Below are 9193 nucleotides of genomic sequence, written 5' to 3'. Positions count from 1 at the left end.
GGTGAGAGAATTCACCAGAGACAGTGTGGGGAGCAGAACAGGCAGATGGACCTAAGGCACTGCTGAGGGGAGCAGCGGACAAGGCAGGAGAGGTCTGCCACGCCATATGGTTTGCTCCTTGGCCAGCGGGGAATGGAACCCGTGCTTCTAGAGGCTGCAGACAGCTTCACAGTGCATCGCTCAATCCACTGCGCCACCGGGGAGGCCCGATTTAACATTTTTTTGGGACAAGAAGGAACAGTGACAAGTGACACATGACTGTAGATACCACATCAAAATAAAAAATAGTAGTTTTGCTTTTTTTTAAATATGCAAACTTTCAACTGCTGTGTTGTAGTTTAAGTGCTTGTTTGTGAGTAAGCCTAGGAATTAAATTTAGAGCCTAAAAACATTTAACACTTGTATCTAGATTACTTCTTTGTATTCCCTTTATGTTACCATAAAATGCTAGTCACACATACAATTTAAAATTTTTTAGGGGCCTCCCTGGTGGCGCAAGGGGTTAAGCACCGCACTATGAAGCAATCCGCTGCCTCTGCAGCACGAGTTCGATCCCTGGCCGGCCAGGGAGCAACCCACATGGCTAGGCAGACCTCTCCTGTATTGCCTGCTGCTCCCCTCAGCAGTGTGTTTCTGCCTGTTCTGTTCCCCACTCTGTCTCTGGTGAATCCTCTCACCCCCCATATCTCTGGCTTGTAACTCGGCTCTTGTATGCATAAATAAATAAATCTTTAAAAAAAAATAAAACTTTTTAGTATCCACATAAAATATTAAAAAAAAATGGTGAGATTCATTTAAGTAACATTTTATTTAACCTGGTTTATCTAAAGTATTATTTCAACATGGGGTCAATATAAAATTATTATTTTTTAATCAAATCTTTTTTTTAGATTAATTAATTAATTAATTAATTTATTTATTAATACAAGCACTGGGTACAGTCAGAAGCACGGGAGGGAATTCACCAGAGAGATTTCACCAGAGCCAGAGTGGGGAGCAGAGCAGGCAAACTGATGAAATATACTGCTGAGGGGAGCAGCGGGCACAGCAGGAGATTTTTGTCGCACCATGTGGGACTCTCGCCAGGGGCCAGGGATTGAACCGGCGCTACAGAGGCTGCGGGCAGCTTCGCAGCCCAGCGCTCAACCGCTGCGCCACCAGGGGAGGCCCAGGTTTAACAGTTTTTAACAATTACAGCTCTTTGAAGTTATTTTTCCATGTTCAGAAGGAATATTTACTGAGAATAGTAGATTGTCTTAAAACACTTAAGTTTTCAGTCTTAAAATTCAATACTGAAATTGGAATATGCATAGTTCCATTCGTCCTTTATTTACTTACTGTGACAAGCCTAATAAGTCTTATATTTCAAGTTTCACTGGTTTGTCTACTTTTATTACTGTATCTTTCAAGTTCCACTTGTTAACATTTAACAACTATTACTAATGTCACCACATTTATAGTCAACTCTCATTTTGATGTTGAGCAAGTAGGTAGGTTTATTTTAAAAATCAAACAATTTAGGAGTATAGACAGGACAAGGAAAACATGCAGTTCAAAACATTTCAAAGCAATTCATAGCATTAACAAACCAGAAAATTGTTACTTATCATATTCTCCATGGCTGATATTTGATTATGGGCTCAGACAATTTTAATTTTAAAATGATGAAAACAAGAATGTAATTAGTAGTTTGAAACATTTTAAATTATAGTATTGATTTTTTAAAATTAATACTTGCACCTGGTGAAATATTCAAAAGGGTCAGGTTCTCGTTAGACCTGATACTTCAGCCATCTTGTTTGCTTCCCTATGGATAGCTTTCTTGTAAATTCCTCCACAGCAATTATACACTATTTATTCTCCCTTTTTTTCTTTTGGAGCCCTCACCCCCACCCCATATACTGTAGTATGCTATAAATGCTGCTCTGTGCTTAGTTTTTTAATTTGACTATTCGTATCGGAGATTGTTTTATACCACTGTCTGAAGAAGTTCTTCATTCTTTGTTTTTTACAGCTGCATAGTGAGAATAGAATTGTAAATCATCTCATGTTAAACTAGATGATTTATATGTTGGGAAAATGTTAAAACCATTTTTTCCCCCTTTTTCAGATAATCAGACAGCTAAATGGAGTCTGAGCAGCTGTTCCATAGAGGCTACTATAGAAACAGCTACAACAGTATAACAAGTGCAAGTAGTGATGAGGAACTTTTAGATGGAGCAGGTGTTATTATGGATTTTCAGACTTCTGAAGATGACAATTTATTAGATGGTGACACAGCAGTTGGTAAGTTTGCTATTACAACTCTTAATATTTGTAGTCATGAGTGTCCGCTAATAAATATATACATTGTTTTATTGATGTTCAATTTTGGGGTAACTTTCAAAAAAAGTGAGGTGCAATTCATGAAACTTTAACCATTTTAAAGTATACAACTCAGTGGCATTTAGTGCATTCATATTGGTGTGCACCTGTCACTTCTGTCTAGTTCTAAAACATTTTCTGTGCCAAAAGTAAACCTTGTAGCAAAAGAAAATCTTGCATTTGAGTAAAATTTAAAGTCATATAGAGATTTAAAGTTGTATTTAGGGTTCTCAGAGTAACAGAACTGATAGAATATAGATATATAGAAAGAGCTATCACGTGATTGTGGGGGTTGAGACCTCCCACAAAAGAGACCTGCAAATGGAAAGTCCAGGAAAGATGGTGGTATAGTCCACACCCAATCACCGGAGATCTAAAGGAGCCAGAGGTATAAGTCACTGGCTCTAGAGTCCCAGAGGCAGGACTACTGATGACCAGGGCCAAAAGCTAAATGTCCCACTGCAAGCAGATAGCAAATTCACTCTTTCTCTCTCCTTTGTTCTGTTAAAATCCTCAGCTTTTTGGATGATCCTACTTTTATTGGTGAGGTCATCTTCTTTTATTCATTCTACCTAGCTAGGCTACCAGCTATCTGTGCATCACTTAGCCTAGACAAGTTGACCCATAAAATTAACTATTCCCAATAGTCATCACATTATAAGTGTGGAAACTGATGAATTTCCATAGAGTGAACATACTCATTTAGCTACTTTTCTTTTTTTCCAGAAAATAAAATATTTAAAATATTCATTTCTTTTTTATTTCTGAATGTCGGAGTTCTTCATTAGACTTGAAAACACTGTAAAACAAGTTCTTGGTAACCTCCAACTTAATCTTCATGACTGTGAATAATTTTGAAACCAGAGGGCATATGAAAAGTCACCTTTCATGTAACTATTTTTAATCAAAAAATAAAATATTACCAACTTACCTAGAAATCACCCTTGTTCCCCTTCCAGTTTTAAAAGTAACTAATATTTTGATGTCTGCCACCATAGATTAGTTTCGCAGGTGTGTAACCTTCATATAAAGTAGAATTATATATACTCTTTGTGTCTGGCAGGGTGTCATTTACTTGTTTTGAGATTTATGTATGTTGTTGAACATAGCAATGATGAATTTATTTTTGCTGTCATGTAGTATCCCATTGTATGAATGTGCTGCCATTCTGTCCATATATTGTTGATGGATGGTTAGTTTTATTTATTTACATTCAGGTTTTGGCTGTTAATGCTGCTGTGAATATGCACCTCTCTTTTAGTGCATATTATAAACAGAATGTTGTGAGCTGTGTATCTTGGGGTGGAAGTTATTAATTATAAGCTACCAGGTACAGTCAGAGACACTTCTGAAGTGGTTGTAGTCTGTATATTCCTACCAGCAGCATGAGAGTGGTTTAGTTGTTCCACATCTTCACCAATTTTTTTATATTACCAGTTTAAAAAATTGTGACTACTCTATTATGGGTGCAGTAGTCTTTACGTTTTGGTTTTAACTTATATTGCTTGACAGCTTATGTGTTTAAATGCCTGTTTGTATGTTTATGGGCTTTTTAGATCGCTGCTTTTGAAGAGCCTATTTTGTCCATATTGCATTCTGATTATGTCTTTTGTCAGTCATACGTATTATAAATGTCTTCACTCACTCTGTGGTGTGCCTTCTCACTCTCTCTTTTTTTTTATTTTAAGATTTATTTATGCATACAAGAGCTGGGGTACGGGCCAGAGAAGTGGGGGCTAAGAGGACTCACCAGAGACAGAGTGGGGAACAGAACAGGCAGACTAAGTGAAATACACTGCTGAGGGGAGCAGTGAGCAAATCAGGAGAAGTCTGCTGTGCCATGTGGGTTGCTCCCTGGCCGGCCAGTGGTCAAACTCGTGCTGCAGAGGCTGTGGATTGCTTCATAGGGTGGTGCTTAACCCCTTGCGCCACCAGGGAGGGCCCCTTCTCACTCTCTTAATGCCATCTTTTGATGACAAGGTCATTAGTTCTAATGAAATCCATTTAATCTCTTCGATTATTTTTTTTTGTGTTCTGCTTTAAGAAATCTTCCCATGCCCCAAGGTCATAAAGATATACTCCCATTTTCTTCAATAGGTTTTATTTTGTGTGTTTTTCACATTTAGATTTATAATTTGCCTGCATCTTTTATATGTGATATGAATTAAGGGTTTAGATTCCTTTTTTTCCCCATATGGATAACTAATTGAGCCAGTATCATTTATTCTGAAAAATCCTTCTACTCCCCGGTGTACTGCAGTGACATCATTGTCATCTATTAAGTGAATGTATTTCAGTAGGTCTATTTCTAAATTTCCTTTCTGTTACATTGAAATATTTGTCTATCCTTACATCAAAAATGCAACATAGATAAGAATTTTGATTTTTTTACTTGAGTCTGTTATAATTAGTAGTCCATTTATATTTAATGTTTCAAAGCTGGCACCTTTCAATTTGCCTCATTTTTTTTTTTTTTCTGTTCTTGCCTATAACTTGTTATAATTCTCTTACATTTGTTGGGTTACTCTAGAAGTTGTTAACTCTGCTTATTCTATAGATTACATTCATGTATTGGGCATACATTCCGAGAAATAATGTTGTTAGGTGATTTCGTTGTTGTATGACATCATAGAGTGTGCTTACATACACCGAGATGGTATTGCCTATCACCTGAGTTCTATATAGGGACCACCTTTGTGTATGCACTGCATTGTTGACTGAAACATTGTGATGTGGTGCATGACTTGTAGAACTCTTAACTACTGCATGTAACATTTAAGGTTCTTAGAATACCTTTTATATCCCCCCTGCTTTTCATGCATTTTTTGCTCTCTGTAAATTTTCCATGTATTTTAAACTTCATAAGACATTATTATTGTTTGTGCAGTCAATGTCTGTTTAGATTTAGCTGCTTCTTTATACTTTCTTCATTACTTTTCATTCTTTACTGCATCTTCATGTCTGAGTTATCTTTGTATTAAAGAACTCTCATTAACATTTCTTCTATCAGCTGCCAGTAGTTAAGTTCATTCATTTTTTTTTTTCTTTTTTCCCTTTTCACACCCTACCTTGAGATTTGGCCGACCCTTTTTTTTCAATTAAAATTTTTTTAATGAAGTACCATTGTTTTTACATCCTCGTTACTGTTTTGACAGGATTTCTCCCCTCGTGTGGTCACTATAATTCTTCTACCACCAAAGCACCTGTAGTCCTCTACCATAGTCCGCAGGGCTGCCCCTCCTGTCACCTGGTTCACTTTCTTTTTAAAATAAAAGTCTTTGTTTTACCTTTATTTGAAGGTTATTTTGTGTAGCCACATTCCAGATTTACAATTATCTTATTTGAACATTTTAAATGTGATTTTCTGGTGTTTGCCTTCTGTTACTTCTGTTGAAAAGTTAGCTATCAGTCTTAATTGCCCCCCATCCCAATTGGGCTATTTGAAGACTTTTTTTCTTGGTCTTCGGTTTTCAGAAATTTAAAGAGGCTATGTCTAAATATGGTTTTCTTTGTATTTATCCTGACTGAGGTTATTAGAGTTTCCTGAATTAAGATTTGACTTTATTTTTCATCTCTGGATGACTTTGTCTAGTGTATGTATCCTTGTAATGTTGTTTTTGCCATTTTCACTCTCCTTTTAGGACTCCAGTTACATGTGTTAGTTTTTTTCACCAAGACCCTCATGTTGCTTATGCTCTCATCATTATTTTCTATTCTTTTTTTCTTTTCATCTGGATAGTTTATTTAATTTCAAGGAATGCAGTAACTGGATTGTCTTTAAGGATATGTTTAGTTTTGTCAGAAATTGCCAGGCTGTCTTCTGAAGTATCTGTACTATTTTACATGTGTATAAATGGGAGTTTCTGTTGCTCCACATGTATGTCAGCATTTGTTCTTGTGTGTGTTTTGGATGTTACCTTTTACAACAGTTGTCTAGTGATATCTCATTTTAGATCAAGTTTTTAGGTTTTTTTTCAGACTTATAATTTCCACTTGATTAATTATTTAGATAGATTTTTTTTTTTTTATTCAGGGATTCTCTGTCTGACTTTTGGGAACACATTTAAAATCCAATTCTGAATATTTTAATATTTGGATCACCTATGTGTCTGTTCTCATTGCTTGATTTTCTCTTGATTTTCCATCTTTTGACTTTTGTTGGCTTTGTAATTTTTGATTGGATCGTGGATATTTTAAGCAAAAAAGTATCTATGCTTTGGATGATATCGTCACCAAAGTTTACTTAATTAATTTTATCTGCAAACAGGAAGTCTTAGAAGCAAATTACATTGATTACCTTAAAGACTGAGAAAGTTTGCCACATGGTTTCAGACTTCTGAGAGTTAGCCTATTTTTGGCTTATTTTGTTATTAGGGCATGCTCTTGAGGACTTTAGTAATAAGTTTGGTGTGTTTATCAAGACATTTTCTCTCTGATGGGCACTGACATTCAGTTTTAGCTTCCTGGCATTTTAAGACTATTGACAGTTCTGCCCTATCATAGTCTCCTAATTGCTGTGTTTTGCCTTATTTCTCAGTCTTTGCTCATGAACTTTAGGAATCAAATGTTTAGTGGAAACACGTATTGGAATGAACCTTTTTGTCCCTTTTCTCTGGAGTATTGACATAGAATAGTCTTTATTGCCTTAATGTTTCTGAATGTGAAATATTTTTTCATTGACCTCATCGGACTGCTAGAAACTCAACCTTCACTTTTTGCTGGGCTTCTCAGTCTGTACTTACGAATCAGTAAATGACTCAAGGCCAAATAGTGGTTGAGATTCTTAAGTTCACCTCTTTTTGCTTCTCTTATTTTCAGAATTTTTGAGCTTCAGGTTCCTAATGCCTTGTTTTCTCTCTGGCTGCTTTGAATGTTCTCTGATTTAAAAAAAAAAATGCAATGTTTGGCTCTTATTAGTGATTTGCTCTCTTAATCACTGTTGGATTTTACCCCCTAATTTTGATTACATAGTTATAAGTCAGATGAACACATGTATTCCTAATTTGAAAAGTTATGTGACATTTAACAATATACCCTTTTTCTCTGTTTAAGTAGCTCTTTGGTCTGCTAAGTGAGGTAAAAAGGAAAAAGAGTACCTAGCTTTTTCCATCTTTCCGCATTTTAGCAGGTATAGGTAATATCTTCATTCATGGTCTTCAATAGGAGAGAGTGCCAAGTAAGAACATAGGGGCAAGGACACAAAGAAAAAGAATTTTCTTTTGTTGTTCTTTTTCTTACTTGGATGTATAATTTTCTTACAATATCATCAGACTTCTTCCTACATTACTGACCAGACTTGAGTCATATATCTAGACTGATCACTAATGAAGAGGAGTGGGATTATTGATTAATTAAAACAATCATGACTCATTTCCTAATTTGAAATTAGGTATATTGCCAACCAAACAAGATCTTATTACTAAGGAAGAAGTTGGAATCGACTATAGTGTAAGCAACCATTGGTACAGATTATGCCCTCAAAGTTAGTCTAGTTGAAGGTAAAAGATGTGGAACAGCAGTTACCAATAACTCTAAGTGTTAAATTGGTTGGTATATATTCTAAAGGTTATATCTAGGAACAAACGGTATTATTTTGAAACTCCTTTAGATTGTGGAGAGTATCCTAGGGGAAAATAACGCATGAAGTTCTAGCAGGAGGACTAAGCATTATTTAGTGAGATAGTGAATGTCTTGTAAAGAAAGTGATATCCTGTTTTTCAGCATAACTGATATGGTCCTGTGTACAGTTAGTAGGAAGAGAATGCCCTAGAAGAAGTTGGGGTTTCAGATGTGCCAGGACAGATGTCAGGAAAAGCTCATTTTTTGTGTCATAGTATCTAGGATACATGGAAGTGGACAGGAGGACAAGCATTTGGGTATTAAATACTTTTTATGACTCAGTATCTTTTTAGTGTACCAAAAAAGATTATTATTAATTACTGGAAATACCTATAGTGTTTTTGGCATATGGATTGAATGAAAGTCTTATATTCCTTGACTTTCAAATTGTAGACCTGAATTTACGTCCTTGCTATGAGTACTAGCTTTGTGACTTCTGCAACTCACTTAGCCTCTTTATACCACCTTGGTTTTGTCCTGTTTAAACAGTGGTAGAACTGTTTAAATGATTGCTCTGAGAATTATGTAGAGACCTTAACATATAAATCATGTATATAGAATCCTTAGAACAATAACTGGCTTTTGTGGGAGGACTGATTTAAGTGTATGATTTGTTTCTATTTTCTTCTATGTCCCTTTCCCTTTAGATATATTAGATTCTGTCCCCTCAAATTTAAGCAGTTTGCTTTTACTTTGGCATTCAAGTGAAATGTCAGAAACATTCACAGTAATATTTAAAAAAAAAGGATATAACTCTAAAACTCAAATAAAACATCTGAATTAGAGATGTAGAGACAGCTACTTTGGACTTCACTGACTCTAGTATATAATAGAATTAGTTGTTTCTTGCTCTTGTTCTGAAAATAGTGTAAAGAGATGGGTTTACTAATCTCAAAAATGGAATCAGTGTTGTCAGATTGGAATAAATTCTTAATAATTTAGTATATAGTGATTAAAAAATAGGATATTATATCTCATAAGAATGATTGACTAGTAGTATCAATTAAAAATTTCAGCTGGTGTGAATGGTTGAGAAGTTACACTTGATACATGTATTACATTATATATATATTTAATTTGAGTGAGTCATTTTAGTAAGTAAATAAATTTTTTGAGGAAAATGTACAATTTTTCATTACAAGAAGAAGAAAGAAAGGGCCTGAATTTTGTTGTCAGATTCATATTCATTAAAGGGAACCATATGGCTCTT

General features: G+C 35.3%; 1 protein-coding gene across 3 annotated transcripts in view; it reads left to right on the top strand.

Moving 5' to 3' along the window:
• Positions 1-2019: 2019 nt before the first annotated feature.
• CLCN3 (chloride voltage-gated channel 3) overlaps positions 2020-9193 on the top strand; it is a gene marked incomplete at both ends in the record, with an annotated part of 62633 nt that continues 55459 nt past the window's right edge. For all 3 annotated transcript variants that reach the window (XM_084232308.1, XM_084232312.1, XM_084232310.1), the window contains one exon: positions 2020-2286. In XM_084232308.1, coding sequence (XP_084088434.1) covers positions 2127-2286 — 160 coding nt within the window. The remainder of the gene's footprint in view (positions 2287-9193) is intronic.

Source organism: Talpa europaea (assembly GCF_964194135.1).
Source record: "Talpa europaea genome assembly, chromosome: 4".
In the NCBI taxonomy this organism is placed as follows: domain Eukaryota; kingdom Metazoa; phylum Chordata; class Mammalia; order Eulipotyphla; family Talpidae; genus Talpa; species Talpa europaea.
This window is presented reverse-complemented; position numbering and strand designations above follow the sequence as displayed.